The 22,711-nt window shown below is 44.6% G+C and overlaps 1 protein-coding gene and 1 long non-coding RNA gene across 5 annotated transcripts in view; one reads left to right on the top strand and one right to left on the bottom strand.

Annotated features, from left to right (window-relative positions):
• The window catches only part of CTDP1 (CTD phosphatase subunit 1), a 109,985-nt gene extending 109,081 nt beyond the window's left edge, over positions 1-904 (bottom strand). For all 4 annotated transcript variants that reach the window (XR_013921733.1, XM_080338692.1, XM_080338691.1 and 1 more), the window contains exon 1: positions 226-904. Coding sequence is in view for 3 of the 4 variants with exons in the window: in XM_080338692.1 (XP_080194818.1) it covers positions 226-548 (323 nt within the window). In the remaining variant the exon portion in view is untranslated. The remainder of the gene's footprint in view (positions 1-225) is intronic.
• Positions 711-3,291, top strand: LOC308037151. The gene is made up of 3 exons (XR_013921734.1): positions 711-792; positions 2,641-2,757; positions 2,847-3,291. It is a non-coding gene; the product is annotated as an uncharacterized lncRNA (long non-coding RNA).
• Positions 3,292-22,711: the final 19,420 nt, after the last annotated feature.

The raw sequence follows: 22,711 nt of genomic DNA, 5'->3' as shown, positions 1-22,711 counted from the left end.
AATGGGGAGCGACGATGGCGCAGGCAGCACAGCTCCGGCGGGGACCCGCTCCCCGCCGCGCCGTGGGGCCGGGCCAGACGCGCCGCAGGGCGGGCAGCGGAGCAAGGCCCAGCCCGGCCCCCTCAGAAGCAGCGCGAAACCCTCGTCCCAGGGTAGGCTCCCCGGGCTGCTCGCCCGCCTCCGCCGTGCGTCCCCGCCAGCCCCCGCCGCCGTCCACGCACTCACCCAGGCGCAATGACCTGTCCGGGACGCGCACACAGCTCCCGCACCACGCCGGGCCGCTCCGCTTTCAGCTTGCGCTCCGGGCCGGCCCGCTGCGGCCGGGTGCTGGCGCCGCTCGCGGCGGGCGGCGGGGTGGTGGGGCCGGCGGCGGGGCGGGGGGCGGGCGGCACCGGAGCGCACAGCGCCAGCACCGACCCGATCTGCACCGCCGCCCCCACCGACACCTTCCACTCCAGCAGCCGCAGCGGCCGCGGGCCCGGCGCCCGAATCTCCGTGATCGTCCCCGCCGGGCCTTCCGCGCCGCCCCTATCTGCCGGCCCCTCCATCGTCCCAGCCGGGAGGATGTCGCTATGGCAACGCCCGCACCGCCGCCGCTGGCCCAGCAGCGGGCCAGAGCCTGGCGCTACCGTTCGGGCGGGGGACGGGAGTGGGGGCGCCCCTATAGTCACCAGAGGCGCCAACAGGCAGCGAGGTCACGACCCCTCTGCGCAGGCGCGGGACACCGGGCGTCTGGCCGAGCTTAAAGGCACAGGCGCACCCAGCGCGCCCTTGAGGGGAGGGGAAGGGAAGGTAAGGGAAGGGAAGGGAAGGAGAGGGAAGGGAAGGAGGGAAGGAGAGGAGAGGCGAGGGAAGGGAAGGCGAGGCGAGGCGAGGCGAGGCGAGGCGAGGCGATGGTCCCCGCTCGCGCTGACCCCCGCTCGCGCTGACCCCCGCTCGCGCTGACCCCCGCTCGCGCTGACCCCCGCTCGCGCTGACCCCCTCCGGCCCCGGGAGAGCGGCGCGCCCCTCCTCCTCTCTAAGCACGTTTCCGGCTTCGCGCGCGCCAGATGCACGGTCGCGCGAGAGAGAACTACTACTCCCTGCAGGCGGCGCGCGAGTCGGCCTGCTAGCCCCGGGGCGGCGCGAGGCACGCTGGGAGCTGTGGTTCTCTGCTTCGGGCCGAGGCGCGGGAAGCGCGGTGGCGCCGGCCGCCCAGCTGCTCCTTGGGGACCGGCCGCCGCGGAGTCCGCGGCGGTTTCGTGATGCCTTCCGCTTTCTCCCCGGGTCCCAGGAGGAGGAGGCCAGGAGGAAGCGAGTCGCCGCTCGGCGTAGCCTTCCCCGAGCGGGGGCCACAGCCTCTGGGCGCGTCCCCTGGTGCGTTGGGCGGGCAGGGCCGGGGAGCGGCCCTGGGCTCAGGGGCACACAAGTGGGAGCACGTGCTGCCTGTCGCTGCGCGGGCAAACCCCGGCAGGGGCGGCCCCGCTGCTCTCCGCAGGGCCGTGGGGAACCGAGGCCTGAGGTGCCGGTAAGGGTGTGCGCGGCTCTACCGGCAGAGGTCGCGGGCGCGGCGCCCCCAGCCGCAGCCGGCGCACGGAGTGCAGCTGTCACCTCATCCGCATGGCGGGGAGGGAGCCCTCGTGCGAGGTGCCCAGCGGCCTGCAGCATGCTGAGGAGGGTCGGGATGCTGGCAGCATCCCTGGTGATGTCCCGAAACCAGGGTTGCTTACCCGGCGTGCATACAAATGGGTCAAATTTAACACACAGAGGCGAGATATTTATTTACAGAGTTGTGTAACTCTGGATGCTGGAATAAAGGCAGCATGCCAGCAAGAAAAGCAAAAGACATTATATGCAAAATCTTATCACTGCATTCACACCCTAAAGAACCAATTGGTTATACATTTGCATATTGCATTACATAATCCTTCTAGCGTGTAATGAGCTATGTTCAGCTGAACGACACTTTATCTTACAGTCTGGAGATATGTGTTAAAGCAAGACTCAATTAATAGTGCAGGCTTCAAAATGTCTAAAGCTGCAAGGTCAGTAGTGTCTGTAGTTCGCGATTAGATGTTTTGCAAGTCATTCTCTGTTATATGAGTAGACCAGCCTAAGACGGAAAGGATTTACATATCTTTAGGTTAGCAATTGCAGACAAGATTCTTTTAAGTGATGACAACACTGGGAATGCACAACTACTCCAACATCTCTACCAATTGTGTAGCAAGTATGCAAAATTTTCGTTTGTCATAGGCCCTCCAAGAGTTAACATGTCTGGGCACAGAAACTAATAGCAGGAGGCACAAGGGGCTTCACAGCAGGTCCTTTCCAGAGGATGTTTGACTGAGTTGTTAGCAGCCAGGACTTTGGCAGGGAAAAGCCTGACAGCACACAGACTATAGGCAATCATATTCTTCTGAGGTTTTTCCTCCTAACCTGTCAGTAGAGATACCATAAAACAAAACCAGTGTGGACTGGTTGGGAATTTGGCCTGCAAGACGTTGCTGTGAACTTCATTACAAGATTGGGTTGTGAGGTAGCCATCATCACCAACAAACAGAGACATGGAAATTCTTGAATGAAAGTTGCTGTGCATCTTTTATCAGCGCCTTGTATACAGGGATAATGACACATTGTGTGATCATATATGTTTTCTAGATCCCTTTCTCACACAGTGAACTGAAGGGAGCTGCTTTTTGGGAAGCATCAAGGTTACATACTAAAGGAGACTGTTGACTGTGTAGTCCTCCATTCATTTGCTACAGAAGGTAGAAGGTATGTTATAAATTAGACTAAGGAACTGTGAGAGAAACAGTTCAGTTGCATGGTGTCCTGGTTTTGTTAAAAACAAGTTTCTCTTTCAGTGAATTTTGCCTGTCAGCTAAAGCCTTCATATTAACTGCATTTTCCTGGAGAACCAGACACATGTTTTGGTAAAACCTAGCAATGGAATGCAAACTTATTGATAGCATGGATGGACATCTCGCGAGAGGGGCGACGAGAAACAACTGACCAACTGTGTATAACATTCTATTCACGTGAATACTTCATATAAAATGGGAGATCACGAGGATCTCGCTCTCTTTTCCCTATGGCCGACATTAGGAGAGGATCTTGCTAGTCGTCCCTGCGAACTGAGGCCTAGTGGAATCTAATCCAGGACTTTGGGTGCCGGCTCTGCAGTTGCTGAGACTTTCAAGATTGCTTTTGTATATTTTGTATTATTTTCTCTATTCTTATTAGTAGCATTAGTAAAACATCTTTAATTTTTTCCAACTCTCTTCTCTCTGTTCTTCTTTTCCTCCCAATTGCCTCTCCTTAGTGGAAAGGGGGGAGAGGGAGGGGCAAAAGGGGGGAGTGGGGGGGAAGAGGGGATTAACAATACATCTGCCAGGGTTTTATTGTCACCCCGCAATCTTAACCCTCGACAGATAATTGGTGCCCAACGTGGGGCAAGAGAAAGGGGTAAATCTGGAGATTTTTGGCTTTTCTACTGCTCTGATGTACCTTTCAATTTTCTTGGCATGGTGCCAGCTCATAGTGTTATGATACTTGTGCATCTGTTTGCTTTGGATATTATTTAGTTGTGTTAAGGCAAAGTGAATTACACTGATTTAAAGATGTTATGGCATAAGTTGTATCAGTTGTTTTCTACATTGTGCTCACTGATTCCCTATCTGTGTTGGGCCTTCTTTTTAAATCGAAGTATTCATTATATAACAACAAGGAACTGGACAATGCTCATGATGATACTGTGTGGTTTGTCACTGGTTTATTTCATTATATTGCAGCCGCTAATGAATTTCTACTCGCTTCTGCTTTACGTTGAAAAGCCTCCAGGAGAGATTAAAGAGCAGTACGGCTCTGTGTTTGCTAATTGGTCAAGCGAATCTTTAGAAAGGCTGACTAACAATACTTTCGTTTTTTCGCTAGGACAGTTCGCAAATGTTTTAGAGAGCTTTGAATATCCTTGGAGTTTTGATAGAACTGTGATGGTGTTATCTGGTTTGCTGAATGTGTGTCAGTTTGTGCTTCTGTTAAGAGAAGTGGCGTTCAACAGGAGGTTTGCGTCTCTTTGTTGTCCTGAGATTTGCGGTGTGTCTTCGGAAGCTTTAGTAAAAAGCACTCCTGGCTGCTCGAGAAAGAGCAAAACAGCGAAAGCAGCTGCTGCCCCCCCAACGGCGCCTTCGCAGGCTGAAGCTACAGCTCCTCCGCAGAGTTCCTCTGCCAAGGTCGCTTCTGATAACATTAATTCTGCAACCTTAAAGGCAGCCCCCCCTTCTTCACACACTGGGCACTCTTGCTGCTGTAACCATAGCGATCACTGTGACAGTCATTCAGACTCTGGAAATGAATCAAATGATGGTAAGCCCATATCAGCATCAGTTGCTGGTTGTAAGAAAGTCACTAGAAAGACTACCCGTGTAGCAGATGATGGCACAGGGCCAACATCAATCCAAGGGGCACCATTAGGACAGGGAGGAGATGAAGTGACCACCACTCGGTCCTTTTCTCCAGGTGAGCTGGGAGATCTGCAAAAAGACTTTAGTCGTCGTGAAGGCGAGAATATTTTAACCTGGCTGCTCCGATGCTGAGACAATGGGGCAGATACAATTGAACTGGAAGGTGGTGAAGCCAGGCAGCTGGGATCTCTGTCAAGAAATTCCACCATTGATAGGGCAATTTCAAGAGAGTCTAATGCCACTACTCTCTGGACCTGACTCCTAGCAGCTATGGAAGTAAGATTTCCCTATAAGGAAGATTGTATATCCAAGTTAGGGAAATGGAATACTATGGAGAAAGGTATTCAGTTCCTGAGAGAATTAGCTGTGCGAGAGATCATCTATTTTGGACCAAACAGCCAAGAGGGAACAGACCCAGATAGAATCAATTGTTCACGACCTTTGTGGTGCAGATTTGTACAAAGTGCACCACCTGCATATGCTAAGTCATTGGCAGGAATGCTCTGGTCATCTAGAGGTGGACAAGATATTACTGAAGTGATTGAGCAGCTCCGTGACTTTGAGGACAGCCTTGCTGGTTCTCTACGGGCTTGTGTCTCTGCTGTGGAGAGACTGTGTGAAAAATCTGATGACCGGTTTGAAAAGCTATTGCAAGAAATCAAAGAACTCAGAGAAGACACGTACCATTCACGACCTGCACAAACCTATGTTTCAGCTATTAGGAAAAGGTGTTTTCAGTCTCGAGAGAGAGGACAGAGGCAGCCCACAAAAAGAGGTTCACTGTGGTTCTTCCTACATGAGCAGGGAGAAAACATGAATAAGTGGCATGGAAGACCTATCTCAGAACTTCAGGAACGAGTACATGAGATAAAAGGAAAAACTCCTAGGAAGGTGGTTGCTCCAGTTTACAAAAGGAGCAGAAGAGATTCTGATGCTCTTGAAGGAACCTCTAATTCACACCCAGAGACTGTGCAAAACAGAAATTAGAGGTGCCCTGCCTCCAACCAGGTGGAGGAAAGGGATAACAGAGTTTATTGGACTGTACAAATACGATGGCCTGGTACAACACACCCCCAGGAGTACAAAGCTGTAGAGCGAGATAAAGGACCAAGCAAAACAAGTCGATTCAATGTGAATCACGCTAAGCCATTTATTACAGAAACAAGTCTCCTTATATACGTAACTATATTCTAATCACGCGTCCACGCTCCAAGCATGGATTCGTTAAATGAGTGTCGTGGGCTGTCCATGCTCTGGAGTCTCACTGATGATACGTCCGATGATTCATGCCACGCCAGGACCCCGGTGATTGAGGAACGCCCCTCTTTCTCACAGCAGACTCTGTTCTCGAAGCGGCCTTGAAATACCTTTGAGCCTGACTAATTCAGCAACAGGTCTTAATCTATCAAAACCCATCCACACTTCCCCCTTTCTTTTCCTGAATTAGTCAGGCCCCTTAAACCGCACGGTGCATCATTTTTCAAATATACTGCAACATAGAACACGTGATTAACAACATAATTACAATTACATATAATGGAGTTAAACCTTACTTAATAAGATCAAACAACTACCTGCCTATTCTTAAAACCTTAATTCTACTATGACAACCTTATTAACACACTATTTTAATAGATTCAAAATAACCAGACAAGTTAATACAATATATTCTCTTAAATTCCTAAAAGATTTATAACTGCGCAGTTTATAGGGTAACATACTTAATATCATCAGCATATACTAATAATTGAATTAATATCTTAAAAGTTATCTTAACCTATTTAAAAGATCAATAGCTTAACCTTAATATCCCTTCTAAAACTTTATCAGTTGCTGAACTTAGATTACTATGATAGAGATACCTCATAATTTTACCTTATCTATGCATTGACTATCTAATCATAATATCACCCTTTTGGATCTCCTGCTGATTGTTCAAATTGCCATTCTCCACAGAAGGTACACCACCTGCTTGCTAATAGGCTTCTAGACCACCAGGTCTGCGAGCATCTGTAACACTGAATTAGGATCCATGGTTTACATCTGAAACAGTCCTCACAACTTATCTCCCTCCTGTCCATCTGCATCCATTGAATCTTTGTTGAATCCACTTCAATCCTTGGCCTGTAATGACACAAACATAACCTTTTCCCCAGGTTATCAATTGATGTGGCCTTTTTAATTGACTAGTGATTTGACCATAACTAATGTAGGTTCTTTCTGATTTAGCATGGTTTTGGGTCATACTTGCAAAGTATTTCATCACATACAATGCTTTTGACAATTGGTTTTGTGGTGTTTCCCCTACTTCCCCCCTTTTTTTAAAAAAAAACAAACAAACAAACAAAAAATTTCAGAACCAGATATGTGCGTTGGATCTTGACTACGTACTCAGAATCACAAATCAAATTTAGAGGTTCCTCCTTAAAAAGCTCTAAGTAATTTAAAGCCGTGCCAAGTTCTGCTAATTGGGTTGAACCTTCAATAATTTTTACAGAATGACGCCAATTGTTATCTCCACACCAAACCACTACAGCTTTATGAGACTTCCCAGAACCATCAACAAAAACTTTGCAAGTATGTAGGATCAGACCAAATACAAGTATGGCCTATGACCTGATGTTAAAGGCTTGCAGGTTCTGCAGCAATTTACATTTAGGCATGCCAAAAGCTGTGTTGTTAAGAAAACCAGCTAGTGCAATTTACAAAGACATAGATTACAAATAAAAAAAAAATCAGAATTAAATTTCACAAATGGTACATATATGACAAAAGGATCATGGCCTATTAAGACTTAAATTCATTCCCTGCATTTTCTTGATCAGAGTGACAATTGGTATATAACAGTTGGTATATCAGTTTGCTAGCAATCTCATCATACTGTCCCACAATAGCCACAGGTTGTTTCTATGTTGTAGCCATAAACAGACAAATCTGCAAGTCCAATCGAATGCAGCCAGCCTGTAAGGTTGTCATAAATTCGTTCCTCAAAGTTTCTAACTCCATTTTGGCTGTCATATTTATTGGATATTGTTTTCCCTTACCAGATCGAAGTCCTGTTTCAGATCTATCAGTGTAGTGTTTGCTTTATCGAAACATTGGCTGTTAATAGTAGTAGAAATACAGCATTTGAAATTTCCTTGGAGATTTCTCACTTGCAGCAGCAGATCTGCACCATCCGAGCAGCTTCTTGTAGGCCATGCAACTAAACAGAATTCTCAGAAAATGTTATTTGAGCTTACAATTTACTTAGCAAATCTCAACTTAAGAGAGGTATAGGACTTTCTGGCAAATATAAGAATTCATGTATTAAAACTTTGTTTCAAATTTGGCATTCCACTGGTCACAAAAAATGGCCTTTCTTTCGTTCTCTCCCATGACCTCAAAAACTAGCATGGTGAGTTTACTGAGAAGTCACTTACAACTAATTACCACAGAATAAGTCTATTAAAAAAATTTTTGGTTTAATTTTCCAGTTTCATTAGAACTATGGATCCACTGGCGATGCCTTTAAATTTCACCCTCAGACTCCTTCATGCAGTATTACAGCTCTCTAGCAGTAACATTGCTTGGGGGAGGGGCACGAGGGGGAATAAAACTTCCCTCTCGCCCCAATCTGAGATGGCAAGACGTACAGCCCAGTATGAAAACACATCAGTTTGAATTCCACATCAAAACAATCTGGCTCCACTCCACACTCAAACCAGTACCGGTCTGACCCAGAGAAGCACTGGACACTGTGACCCCCCAAAGCTGACCAGTGTGAAAAGACTGACTTCAGCAAGGAGGTAAAATTATGAGCTCTTTTTCCCAAATGTGCCAAAACCTAGGAAACAAGACAGAAGAAAAAATAAACACCAACAACTCCTGATTCAAAGCCGAAAAACAACACAGTGCCACAACAAAAATGGATGACAATACTTCAGGGAAAAAAGGACAGAGCGGGGGGAATAAAGCCCCCCTTTCTCCGCTTAGCAGCGGGAAAACAGGTTTCTCCATTTTTTTTTTTCGTTCTCTTCTTCCTGCAGTTCAGATATAGCCAAGGTCACGCAGCTGGTACGAGGTGGGAGGCTCTGGTAAACTCCTCAGTTACAATGAGCTGCACATAGGCCTGGAATATTTTGCTGTTTTGTTTTCCCATTTCATTCCAACCATAATACACTTTATATGCCATTTCAAGTAGCTCAGCAATAGTTACATTCCTTAGCTCCGTTTACCTGTTACAATTTAGAGATGTCAAAAAACAGTATAAACCAGTATAATAAACATAAATCCATTATTCTATTTTCCTAAATCTAAATCAGTTAATACTCTAGCAACTTTTAAATACAACCTCTTCCAAATTCACAGCTATCATAGCATTTTAACAATTTAAATGCTTTTCTAACAATATAAACAATTACTCTAATGTGTAAGGATGCATCCTAAGGGGGAGCAAGGTGGAATTTTAGCAGTGGAACCGGTTCCCATTTTGTAATTATCTCCCCAAACAAGATTCTTTTGGTACCAAATATGAATATACAAACTAAAATACTGAGCTCAGATATGAAAACCATATACCAAGTTCAAATATGCAGATGGATCACAGTTACACCAATTTAAGAAAACATCTCAATTTTTTATATTGCACCTTTGGGCCGCTCACTGCTCAGCCAGGTGGAGGTACCCCTGGGTCTCCCTGACAAAAAAGGTCAGTTGCGCGCTGAAACCCATCCACACCCACCGACCCGGACTGAGCAAGGCCTTCTTTTGTTTTGTTTTGTTCTGTTTTTGTTTTAGTGTCTCATCTGGTGCGCTACAGCTGCCATTCCAAAACCAGGATTCTTTACATGATGTGCATACGGAAAAACCAAATCCAGCACACCGAGAGGAGACACAGCCTGTCACAGAGTTGCGCAAGTCTGAATGCTGGAATAAAGCTAGCATGCTAGAGAAAAAAAAAATAACAGCTACTACATGCAAAATTTTACCATCACATTCACGCAGTAAAGAACTAAATTACTCATGATCTTCTGAATTATCACAAAATGCACATTTTGAGTCAACGGATTCTCATTATTTAACAGACTGTGAACTTATCGTACCATATAGCACAGACCTACCAAAATTGCAACATACTTAAACAGATACCCAGAAAGAAAACAGGTTAATAAGGAAAGCATCTTGCAGACTTTAACAAGTTTTCTGTGACCTGTGTGTTATCAGTTAACTCTCAGCTTGTTGAAGTTCAAAGCACCCCGCCTGTAAAATTGTCTGAAATGATTTAATGATCTCTTGTAGGGATTTATTTTGTCCTGATCTTCTCGCCCTAAAAACGACATTAATCGCAACAAGATTCTATTGTCCAGACACTTTTCCCAATCATTTAACTTATACCGCAGCCACCATTAATTACAATATTTTACAAGATCTTCCTTCCTTATAATTCCGAGTGCTTTCCTAAGTTTTAAAACACCTCCAAATACTGATTTTTTAGGAACACAACTGAAAACAATTATTCCTGACCCCATCTTGCAACTAAAAACCTTGAGAAGGGGGGGGAAGGGAGGGGGAGGAAGGCACAGGGCTGTTTGCAGCGAGAATGGGAAAAGTGGGAGAAGGTTTTACAGCGCACTTAAAAACAACTAGTAAAACAATTAACTCACATTCCTGACAAGCTGCTTGATTTTCAGAGAGGCAATACACAGGAGCACATAATATGTACTGGAAAACTTGCAAATAACACATTGATAGCAAACATTAGCATTCTCTACTGCTAATCTGAACACTAGTGCTTCCTTAGCTTCTAAGTTTTCGGCCTGCTTACTGATGGCGTCTTGAAGATGGTCAATAAATTGCATGTAATTCTCATTGGGACCGTGATTAATAGTTGCAAATGATTTGGCACCTCTCTCATAGCTTGATGTGCAAGATCTGTTGACTGCCTCAGGATTTCAGAAACTTATCGTGTCTGTAGTTGCGGTGTGTCGATTAGTGTCTCTTCCAGGAGTTGTGGGACACCTGCCCCCCTCGACGAATCCCCATTGTTCTGTCCTAAATGATCTATAGCTGTTACATTTCACACAGTTCTTTTGACAAATTATCTGACTCCAATTCCTTGGACTGCTTGGTCTCCTTAGGGTCGTGTGATGGTATGGGAGACCATCCACTCGGTAATTTTCCTCCCCCCGCCCCAGATTGCTGAATCAGTGCCGCTGGCACAACAGGGGATGGAGTGGGGAGGGGGTCAAAAGACACGATCCGGGTAAAATTCACAGTCATTTTTAGGTTTGTTATCAGGCTGCAATGCTGGAAAAATTCTGGTAATAGTAGCCCGCTCAGCCTTAAAGTCTTTTAAGGTGGAAATTTTAAGCTTCCATTTAGTCGCTAGTGATTTAGTTTCTTTATCATCTCCATTGCTGACCCTATTCCATAATTTCTGCCTTTTATCATCCCAAAGTTAACGTTTAAAAGCCTTCTCATTTTCTCCTGGGTAGCCTTTAATTCTATACCGAATTAATAGTCCACATATGTTACTTTCTTCTTATTTAAGTCCTCTCATAGAGAGAATAGGCAGGAGGAGTTTAACTACGGCTTCTTCCTCAAAGGATTTATTTTGCCCCATAACTTCACTCTTCCCTCCTCCCGCTCCCAGCCGCTCACCCTTTTACGGTGACTTCTTCAACAACGCGGAACGTCCGTACACCTCTGCCCGGTTCTCAGTCCAGCTGATCCGCCTCCGGCTGGGCCGCTCTAGGCTTTTCCCCAACTTCAGTGGTACGCCGATCAGAGTATCACGTCGGGGTCACCAGATGTAGAGCGAGATAAAGGACCAAGCAAAACAAGTCGATTCAATGTGAATCATGCTAAGCCATTTATTACAGAAACAAGTCTCCTTATATACGTAACTATATTCTAATCACGCGTCCACGCTCCAAGCATGGATTCATTAAATGAGTATCGTGGGCTGTCCGTGCTCTGGAGTCTCACTGATGATACGTCCGATGATTCATGCCACGCCAGGACCCCGGTGATTGAGGAACGCCCCTCTTTCTCACAGCAGACTCTGTTCTCGAAGCGGCCTTGAAATACCTTTGAGCCTGACTAATTCAGCAACAGGTCTTAATCTATCAAAACCCATCCACAAAACTTTAGTGGACACTGGTGCTCAGTGCACAATAATTCCTTCTAATTATAAAGGAACACAATCCATCAATATTGTTGGAGTGACTGGGGGATCCCAGGAACTGACTATTGTAGAGGCTGAAATGAGCCTAACTGGAAAAAACTGGCAAAAGCATCCCATTGTGACTGGCCCAGAGGCTCTATGCATCCTTGGCATAGACTACCTCAAGAGAGGGTATTTTAAGGACCCAAAAGGGTATAGGTGGGCATTTGGCAGCTGTGGACACTGAGAAAACTGAACAGCTGTCTGATTTGCCTGGTCTTTCAGATGATCCTTCTGTTGTAAGACTGCTGATGGTTGACGATCAGCAGGTGCCAACTGCTACCACGACAGTGCATCGCTGGCAATATCGCACCAGTCAAGACTCTGATTCCTATCCAGAAGTTGATCCGTCAATTGGAAAGCCAGGGTGTGATCAGTAAGACTCGCTCACCTTTTAACAGCCCAGTCTGGCCAGTGCGTAAGTCTAGTAACGAGTGGAGACTAACTGTGGACTATCGTGGCCTGAATGAAGTTACGCCACCACTGAGTGCTGCTGTGCCTGACATGCTAGAACTGCAATTTGAGCTGGAGTCAAAGGCAGCTAAGTGATATGCTACAATTGACATTGCTAATGCATTTTTCTCTATTCCAGTAGCAGCAGAGTGCAGGCCGCAGTTTGCTTTCACCTGGAGAGGCATCCAGTACACGTGGAATTGCTTGCCCCAGGGGTGGAAACACAGTCCTACCATCTGCCATGGAGTGATCCAGACCACGCTGGAGCAAGGTAAAGCTCCACAACACTTGCAATATATTGATGACATCATCGTATGGGGCAACACAGCGAAAGAAGTCTTCGAGAAAGGTGAGAGAATAATTCAGATTCTTTTGGATGCTGGTTTTGCCATAAAACAAAGCAAGGTCAAGGGACCTGCACGAGAGATCCAGTTTTTAGGAATAAAATGGCAAGATGGCCGTCGTCAGATCCCAATGGATGTGATCAACAAAATTGCTGCAATGTCTCCACCTACTAATAAAAAGGAGACACAGACTTTCTTGGGCGTTGTAGGTTTTTTGGAGAATGCATATTCCTGACTACAGCCAGATTGTGAGCCCTCTCTATCGAGTGACTCGTAAAAAGAACCAATTTGAGTGGGGCCCTGAACAACGACAAGCCTTTGAATAAATCAAGCGTGAGATAACTCATGCGGTAGCCCTTGGACCAGTTCGGACTGGACTAGAAGTTAAAAATGTGCTCTACACTGCAGCCGGAGATAATGGACTTACCTGGAGCCTTTGGCAGAAAGCACCAGCAGAAACCCGAGGTTGACCCTTAGGTTTTTGGAGTCGAGGATACAAAGGATCTGAGGCCAACTATACTCCAACTGAAAAAGAGATACTAGCAGCATATGAAGGAGTTCGAGCTGCTTCAGAAGTGATCGGTACTGAAGCACAGCTCCTCCTGGCGCCTCAACTGCCGGTGCTGAGCTGGATGTTCAAAGGGACAGTTCCCTCTCCACATCATGCAACCGAAGTTACATGGAGTAAATGGATTGCACTGATCACACAACGAGCTCGAATTGGAAGTCCCAACCGTCCAGGAATCTTAGAAGTGGTTACAGACTGGCCAGAAAGCAAAGACTTTGGGATGTCTCCAGATGAGGAGGAAGTAAAACGTGCTGAAGAAGCACCACCGTATAATACTCTTTCAGAGACTGATAAGCAGTATGCACTGTTCACAGATGGATCCTGTCGTCTTGTAGGAAAACATCAAAGGTGGAAAGCTGCTGTGTGGAGTCCCACACGACAAGTTACAGAAGCCACTGAAGGACAAGGTGAATCTAGTCAATTTGCAGAAGTGAAAGCCATCCAGCTGGCTTTAGACATTGCTGAACGAGAGAAGTGGCCAATACTTTATACTGACTCATGGACGGTAGCAAATGCTTTGTGGGGGTGGCTACAGCAATGGAAGAAAAGCAACTGGCAGCGCAGAGGTAAACCCATTTGGGCTGCCACACTGTGGCAAGACATTGCTGCTCGGCTAGAGAGCCTGCCTGTGAAAGTTCGTCATGTAGATGCTCATGTGCCTAAAAGTCGAGCCACCGAGGAACATCTAAACAACCAACAAGCAGATCAAGCTGCTAAGATTAAAGTAGCTGAGGTGGACTTGGACTGGCAACATAAAGGTGAACTTTCCCTAGCTTGGTGGGCCTATGATGCTTCAGGGCATCAAGGTAGAGATGCAACATATAAATGGGCTCGCGATCAAGGGGTGGATTTAACTATGGACACTATTTCACAGGTTATTCATGAATGTGAAACTTGCGCCGAAATCAAACAAGCAAAACGGTTAAAGCCTGTATGGTATGGGGGCAATGGTTAAAGTATAAGTATGGAGAAGCTTGGCAGATTGATTATATTACACTTCCACAAACACGTCAAGGTAAGCGTTATGTACTTACAATGGTGGAAGCAGCCACTGGATGGTTGGAAACATATGCTGTACCTCATGCTACAGCCCAAAATACTATCTTGGGCCTTGAAAAGCAAGTCCTTTGGCGACACGGTACGCCAGAAAGAATTGAATCAGACAATGGTACTCATTTCAAAAACAGTCTTATAGACAATTGGGCCAAAGAACATGGTATTGAGTGGGTATATCATATTCCATATCATGCACCAGCCTCTGGGAAAATTGAAAGGTACAATGGTTTGCTAAAAACTACACTAAAGGCACTTGGTGGTGGAACCTTTAATAACTGGGATTCACATTTAGCAAAAGCCACTTGGTTGGTCAACACCAGGGGATCAACCAATCGAGCCGGGCCTGCCCAATCAGAAATTCTATAGACTGTAGGAGGAGATAAAGTCCCTGTAGTACACATGAAAAATATGTTAGGAAAGGCAGTCTGGGTTACTCCTGCCTCAGGCAAAGGCAAGCCCATTCGTGGGATTGCTTTTGCCCAGGGACCTGGCAGCACCTGGTGGGTGATGCTTAAGGATGGAGAAGTTCAGTGTGTACCTCAAGGGGATTTGAGTTTAGGTGAAAATATGCAATACTGAACTGCATGATGTGAATTGCCATACTAACAGTATTTAATAGGTGTCTTTCAGGTCAAGACAGTGATGATGAAACCAGAGCTAGCTTCTCTGAATGGCGCCTGACAACTTCTTCAAAGTTGATGTCTTTAACCCACAAACAGTGGTCATGAAATGCACTTGTACCATTTTTCCTGCCCTGGGAGACTGTTGTGACAAAATGAACTTAATGAACTTTTCAAAGGATGGTCCACTGATTAAGATTAATTACTACTGTGTATATATGTACATATCTGTATATATATATAGTAGTAGTGATTATTTAGATTGTGTTGATAGATTGTATTGATAAGGTTTAAGTATTCAGTGAATGGCATATTAGAAGGGGTGGAATGTCCTGGTTTTGTTAAAAACAAGTTTCTCTTTCAGTGAATTTTTCCTGTCAGCTAAAGCCTTCATATTAACTGCATTTTCCTGGAGAACCAGACACATGTTTTGGTAAAACCTAGCAATGGAATGCAAACTTATTGATAAGCATGGATGGACATCTCGCGAGAGGGGCGACGAGAAACAACTGACCAACTGTGTATAACATTCTATTCACGTGAATACTTCATATAAAATGGGAGATCACGAGGATCTCGCTCTCTTTTCCCTATGGCCGACATTAGGAGAGGACCTTGCTAGTCGTCCCTGCGAACTGAGGCCTAGTGAGAGACTGAATCCAGCTCTGGTTGGCTGTGGAGTCTAATCCAGGACTTTGGGTGCCGGCTCTGCAGTTGCTGAGATTTTCAAGATTGCTTTTGTATATTTTGTATTATTTTCTCTATTCTTATTAGTAGCATTAGTAAAACATCTTTAATTTTTTCCAACTCTCTTCTCTCTGTTCTTCTTTTCCTCCCAGTCGCCTCTCCTTAGTGGAAAGGGGGGAGAGGGAGGGGCAAAAGGGGGAAGTGGGAGGGGAAGAGGGGGTTAACAATACATCTACCAGGGTTTTATTGTCACCCTGCAATCTTAACCCTCGACACATGGTAAAGGCATTTCTACACTGCTTAAGAGAATGGTATTTGCTTGTTCTTTTTCTGTTCCAAAGTTCTTGTCCAAGTTAAGTGCCTTCAGCCACAGTTTTAAGAAAGTGTACATACTCTGTCCTGGGTGTCGGGGGGGAAATACTGCCTTGCCTTTATCAGAGGAATTTACTTCTAAGAAATTTTGTTATTATAGCAATTAACAGAGTTTGATCAGTGGAAAATACGTAGAGGATAAGATCACACACTGAACACAGGATTTGTACTGAATACTGAATGTTAGTAGCTACATGGGCCCCAGTTTTTCTTGGTATTTTCATTTAATATTGTGTGCATGCAGTAAAGCTAAAAGGTGAGTTTCCTTTTTGCAAACTATTCATTCCATTACAAGGTTACACAGTTCTCACTGGGGAAGCTGGTAGTATCCCTGTACTATATAGGTTACTCTATTTGCTGTTTCTTAATATGAAATAAAAATAATCAGCACTGAAGACGCATGTTCATGTCTTTTGTGAGGTCACTGTGGAGCTCCACCAGGAAGTGCTGACTTGTAGCATTTCTCCTCAATTCTCATCTGACCAGTTTTTTTAGCTTGCACCCAGGCTTCTTTCTTTTACGAGTTGGATTGATAATGTTCTGCTCAGGGGCAGTAGGCTGCAGCCTGCTTCAAGAGTGTGAAGAAAAAGAGATAGCCTCAAAGAGCAGGAGAATTCATCAAGAATTTCCCTATTGTTAAAACTTTAACAGATTTCCAGGTCTAGCAAAGCCATGTTCCATCAAGAGTGGTGGTCATGGTAGTCAAGGAAAGGCTGAAACAATAGCTGAGGTGGGAATGGACCTCTGGAGATCAGTTAGTCCAAACTCTCCAGCTCAAAGTAGGGCAACTAGCAGGTTGCTCAGGACTATGTCCAGTTGGGTTTTGAAGATCTCCAGGGTTGGAGACTCTACAGCCTCTCTGAGCAGCCTCTGCCAGTGTTCAACCAACCTTACAGTGACACGGTGACAACTTCTACTTGTGTTTAAGTGGAATTTGCTCTATTTCACTTCGTGCCTGTTGCCTCTTGTCCCTTCACAGGGCACCACTGACAAGAGTCTGTCTCTGTCTTCTTTGTCAACCCTCCCCTATCTCCATCAGATGTTCATACACATTGGTAAAATCGCTCTGGAGCCTTCTCCAGGCTGAACAGACCCAGCTTTCTCAGCCTCTTCTCGTGTGATAGGTGCTGCAAGCCCTTTAATAATGTTTGTGGCCCTTACTCTAGGGTGTGTATGTTTCCCTTGTACTGGACCCAGCACACCCTGTGTGGTATCACTAGTGCAGAGCACAGGAGAAGCAGCACCTCCCTGGAACCTAGTGCTGCGTGGGATGCTGTTGCCTTCTTTGGTGCAAGGATTACATTTGCTGGTTCATGGTGAATGTGGTGTCCACCAGGGTCTCCAAGGCCTTTGCTGCAGTGCTCCTTTCCAGACACTTGACCTCCAGCCTGTCCTGGTGTGTGAGGTTGTTCCTCCCCAGCTGCAGGACTTTACAATTCCTTTTCTTGAACTTCATGAGGTTCCTCTCTGCCCATTTCTCCAGGCTGTCAAAGTCTCTCTGGATTGCAGCACAACCATTCAGCCTGTCATGCTTTCGTTCCAGCTTTGTATCCCCTGCAAACTTGCTGAACGTGCACTCTGCCCCATCATCAAGGTCATTAATGAAGATGTTAAACAGTGATGGCCCCAGTATTGACCCCTGGGCAAACCACTAGTGAGTGGGTAACTAGTGACAGGACACTCCTAGCATAATGTGTAGCAGCAGGGACCAGCTTTGTATTCATGCAATATCTTTTTTTTTTTTTTTTTTTTTTTTTTCCCCTGCCATAGGGAATAACCTCTTTAAGGAGGCCAGAAAAGACTGCACATTTTCTCAGGATTCCCTGAGTGTAAACTTGCCCTGTGTTTGAATCTTAGCTCAGTTAAGCAAACTGTATTTGTTGATACTGAATGTCCCCTTATTGTATGTGGACATGATAGTCATGGCAGCAGAGCAGAACTGTGTCATAAAAATGATGTGGCTTTGTTTGCCCTACAAATAACTCAAGCCAATGGTTATTCTGTTTTTATTTTGCCTGCTAATCTCCTTCACCCAAAGATGTATGTTTAAGGTCATGCAGTTTTCTGAACACCTGACATTTTCTTGAAAGCTGGCCAATTGCACAACTTTTATATATTTCAACATCATATCTGTCCTACCAGACCTTCTTGGATGGACACAGATAGACAATATTTGATTCCTCAGTAGCAGGTTTGGTGCATGTAAGAATTAAATGACTGAAGTCTGACAGTGCATGGCCACATAGGGCTACAATTGGCAATGTTACAGGTAAGAAATGAAGTACGAGGAGCTTACCTCACTTTACCAACCCTGATACGTTAAGTCTTATGTCTGGAACAAACTAAGGGTGTGCCACAGCTTCTACAGTACCGCTGATCTCAAAAAGCCTCTACAGCCCCTTCTTCTGCAGAAACTATTTTGTGATTTTCTCTGCACCTGTAATTGTACAGATGAAAAGCTCAGCTGGGAGAATAACAACAGAAATCTACATAATTATTATTATTCTTTCTGGTTACTTTGTACTGAGACGAAGCTTTACAAAGTAATTACACTGATCAATCCTACATAGGTGCAAGGGAAAATCCCTGAGATGGTGTGTGCGATGAGAACATTAGGGGAAGAATCTGTAATTCTCTTAAGCAAGTTATAATTCTAAGGAATACACTGTGTTAAAATGCTTGACTTCATGTCTGGTTCTACCAGATGGCTTCCATCAAGAGACAGATGTTTTTCCCAGTCTTCCCCTCAAAAAGGACATCTGACTTTAGCCACACCTTCATATTTGAATACATGGTAGGAACAAAAGCATATGCTGGAGATATCAGCTTCATATAACTGTTGAGTGAAAGCATTGAGGTGGTAGATACAGCCTTGTGGTGAAGCATTTCTTGAAATTGATAGATTTTAAAAAATACATGCATCAGTACAACTGACTTCCAATGAGATAAATAAATGATTTGCAGTTAATTTACTTAAGGTTGAAACATGCTTAGCTAAAATTTCTTTTAAAATAAAATACATATTACCCCGCTTTGGGTGTTCTTATTTTAATGAAAAATAAAAATTCATAATATAATGCCTCTTAAAGGTGACTTGGCTGAGTATTTTTCTATTCAGACTGATGACTTTGGTGCTGTAAACCCGCCACAGTATACTTAATCTACACTAATACCTGTTCCATAGTAATTTTTGGAAGGCTGTAGAGCACGAGGTGGCCAACCTCCCAAAGTCTACAAGCAGCTTACAGAGATCTGCAAATGGGCAAGAGCACACGCTGTACACCTCACCTCTCCCAGGAGAGCTGTGGGGTGGTTTGCAGGCAGGACATGACAGCAGCTCACTGCTGATCCACAGACACTGATCTAGCTCCAAAAAGCCTGGGTGTGCAGCTGCAGTGTGGGGTGGCTGGGCAAAGCCGTTCCCAGCTTTCCCCCATGGCTGGGGATTTGAATGGACCAGCCATCCTGGTGCTAGACAGTCCCCTTGCCAATTACATGATGTAATGTTATTCTGAGAGCTGCATCTGAACTACTCAGAAGTGATGCAAAAGTTGTTCAAGAGTCACAGATTGGCCAGTCCTTGTGGCAGGGAGTTTATAGCTATTTATACATAATTCTTAAGTGCAAGAAGTCTGAAAGGCAGTATCACATTTCAACATTAAAACAAAGTATTGAGACATTCAAAACCTCTCACAGCTCTTCTGTGCCCAGACACCTCATTGGATCCACTGTGATAACCAGTGGCAGATTTCACTCAGGAAGTGAAATAACCTCATCCTAGTTTTGAGCATTTTCAGTAGGAAGGGAAGATTTACCCTCCTCAAAAGCCGGCAGGATTTACCATCAGAAACTAGAGCAACTTGTGCTGTACATGAGCTCCCCATGTGAAAGGGGTTTGGTTATTTTCTATTGTGGCAAACCTTTCCTGTTTATAGCCTCTTGACTTCTCAGCCAAGGACCTTCTGCCAGGGTTTCTGCTGGCTTTTACAGAAGTAACTCAAGGAGTGATTTAGCACACAGAATACAATAAAATGCATATCTGGGGCTCGATCCCACTCACACTGAACTATCACAGTATTGGCAATTGCCTTCAAAAAAAGACTATGAAAATTCTTCACAGTAATCAATTAGCAGGTAGTTTAAATTCCACTGTCACCAATTTTTACATCACCTTTCTCCTTGTATTTGAAAAGGCAATCTTCATACTCTGTTAGGAGATATTTTTTTTTTTCCTTTCTCCCAGAAAATATCTTTGGAAAAGCTCTGTGCTCCTCAGTGGAAATATAGCAGAAACTAATTTAGCTTCTCAATTTATATTTTTCTTGGGCAACCTGAAAAAAAAAAAAAAAGGAAAGAAATTTGTGAAAGTTAGTCACATTTTCCCCACAGCTCCTTCTCCACAAGTGAGATTAGTTATGCACTGATGGGTGTGCACAGGTGTCTTTTCAGCAGTGCAAATACTTTTGCATGGACATTTTTCTGTACAGCAGTCTACAAACTGGCTCATGCCAGATCATCTGCACAAGAGATTACCACATGCACCTTCTTGAGTGTGGCTGGCCACCCACACATACCCCAGCACAGACAAATCCTTTTGGTCTTGCCCTTGAAAACCCTACAGGTAGTTGTCCTTACTCATAAAGTAAACCATTATTTACTTTGTTGGGGCAACTCCTGCAGTGCCTTCACAGTCCCGCTTTGCATCTTGAAGCTTGCATAGTTTTGAAATGCATGACTCAGAAGCATCAGTCAACACTTTTCCCTTTCCTTGTCAGAGATGCGTACAACTTCATATCCCTTCCCTCCTCTGCAGAGGAGAACATGTCTAAACGTTTTCATTTCAGAAGAGAAGCTGATGAGAGAGATTCCTGTGCCATCACAACAGAAGTTAATTCAAGCTCCAGACCTGGCCATCAACCAGACAGGACAGGCAATTTTTATAACTGAAGCAAAGCTTTAGAGCGGTGACTTCCAGCGTGTGCTCTGCAGGCTTTTGGTGCTGACAGGTCCATGGATAGTAATTAAGAAAGACCCTTTGCTGTCTAAATAACTTACAAATGTGACACTTTTTTGTCTCACCACCACTGGAAAATGTGTAGCGAGGAAAACAAGAAAACAGCCAAAAAGCCCTGCCATAATGAAATGTGTGCTCTTCTTACTGGACTTGTGTGAAAACTTTATTCAGACCAAAGCTTTTTACCCTGTCCTTCACTTTCTGGAAGACTAAAATGGGTTTTTTTGTTTGTTTGTTCTTTTAAAAGTTTTTATCAGACCAAATTTTTGCCCTTTGCTTTCCCCCTTTCCCTTCCCACTGCCATAAGTCTCCAGCCCAAGGTAAAAATGGGGGTTTTGGATCCCCCTTTGGCAACAGGCTGGGTGGGTAGTGCTGTGTACTGTCCCCACCAGACGGCTCCCTCAGCCTGGGGTAACAGACACTTCTCTATAGAGAAGTGTCACTTCAAGCAGAGTGGTCCATTAAGAGAAATGTTGTTGCAAAGTATTGAATATGACAGCTCTTACTTAAACAAGAAACAAATACTATTTAGAGGAATGGGGGAAACCCCAACTCAACTTGGAAATGAAAAGTGTCATTTCATCTGCACAGGTAAAATGTAATCTTACGATTCAAAGTTCAGAAGAGTACTTAAGGTAATACTTTGCTGCTTATGGTGGATCAGGAAAAGTTCTGAAGACCAGGCAGGAATGTAGGGAGGGAAGGAAGAGGCTGTCAGCAGTGATTTTTAATCAAAGAGAAAAATCATAGCACTGCAAAGAAGATAAGCTGAAACAAAAGCAATCAAGAATGGAGCTGCTTATCAAAGTGACCAAAAAAAAAAAATTTGGTCTGGTGCCTTGCTGAGGAAAGATGTACGTGGAGACAGAAGTCATTAGCAGGTGAGAGCAGGGTGAGGCAAACATCATTTTTTTTTCAGAGCAGTGATGAAAACAAGTACATCTGAAGCAGAAGGGGGAAGATGGTACAACCACATAAATGATCAAAGAAGACATACTGTATACTGTGTTAGCATAAGAGACAAGCGTGGTAGCTTCCTAAGCTGATCGTACAAACCATAAATTAGGGGAGTGGCATTAGTCATGAGCGTCTGAACTGGTGAAAGTGGAGTTCCATGTGCATTACTAAGAAACCTATAATCACAGAGTGAGACACACAGAAACAATGTGAGTGTCTGCACAAACCGAGAGCTAAATAATTTTCATCCTTTACATGAAAATTTACTGTATGGATGGTGCTGAGGTTTTTCTTTTCCATTATTTCAGGATTAATTTGCAGGACAGATATTTTTGTATTCTGTCTCATGAAGGCAAAATTTGGACTCACCCTGATCCTGCTGATGGGCAGTTTTAAAGCAAAGGAGAGAAGGTCTTAATGATGATCCATGAAGGAGCTTCGATCAGAATCCTCGCTGTTCCAGGTGCCAGTTTCTTATACCTTTTGATGCATTACACAGGTGGAAAGGACAGCTCTCAACTAGCACAGTCATAGCATATGGAGTAATTTACAAGAATAGTCCCCTGAAGGATACACAGTAAGAACTAAGAAGCCACAGTATGCTGGGGTACTCTGTCACTGGGTTTTGGCCAAGTGTATGCATCTTAGTTTGACAAAAATGCTTCTGTCTTAGAAATGTAGGTGAATAGGGTATATGTCTGGGGGGGGGGGTATTGTTCAGTATACTAAACCCACATTTTTATAGTAGGAAAACTAGTCTACTGGTCTAGTAGAAAAACAAGTTGCAGGTGTGAGAGCACAAGTCAGAACTATCCTTGCACAGAATTTAATTACAACTGAGACTCCGGTGAACATTTTGCTATTCAACTCTGTATTTTTCACGTTATTTGCATGACATCTCCTTTTCCCTCTTTCCCTTGTTGGCTGACTTTGTGCCCTTTTGACTTTTCCCTTTTTTCTTTTTAAGCCTGGTGGTGATTCACTGGAA

The sequence above is a fragment of the Nesoenas mayeri genome, assembly GCF_963082525.1.
Source record: "Nesoenas mayeri genome assembly, chromosome: 2".
NCBI lineage: Eukaryota > Metazoa > Chordata > Aves > Columbiformes > Columbidae > Nesoenas > Nesoenas mayeri.
Note: the sequence above shows the minus strand (reverse complement) of the source record. Positions and strands in the feature narration are given on the sequence as shown.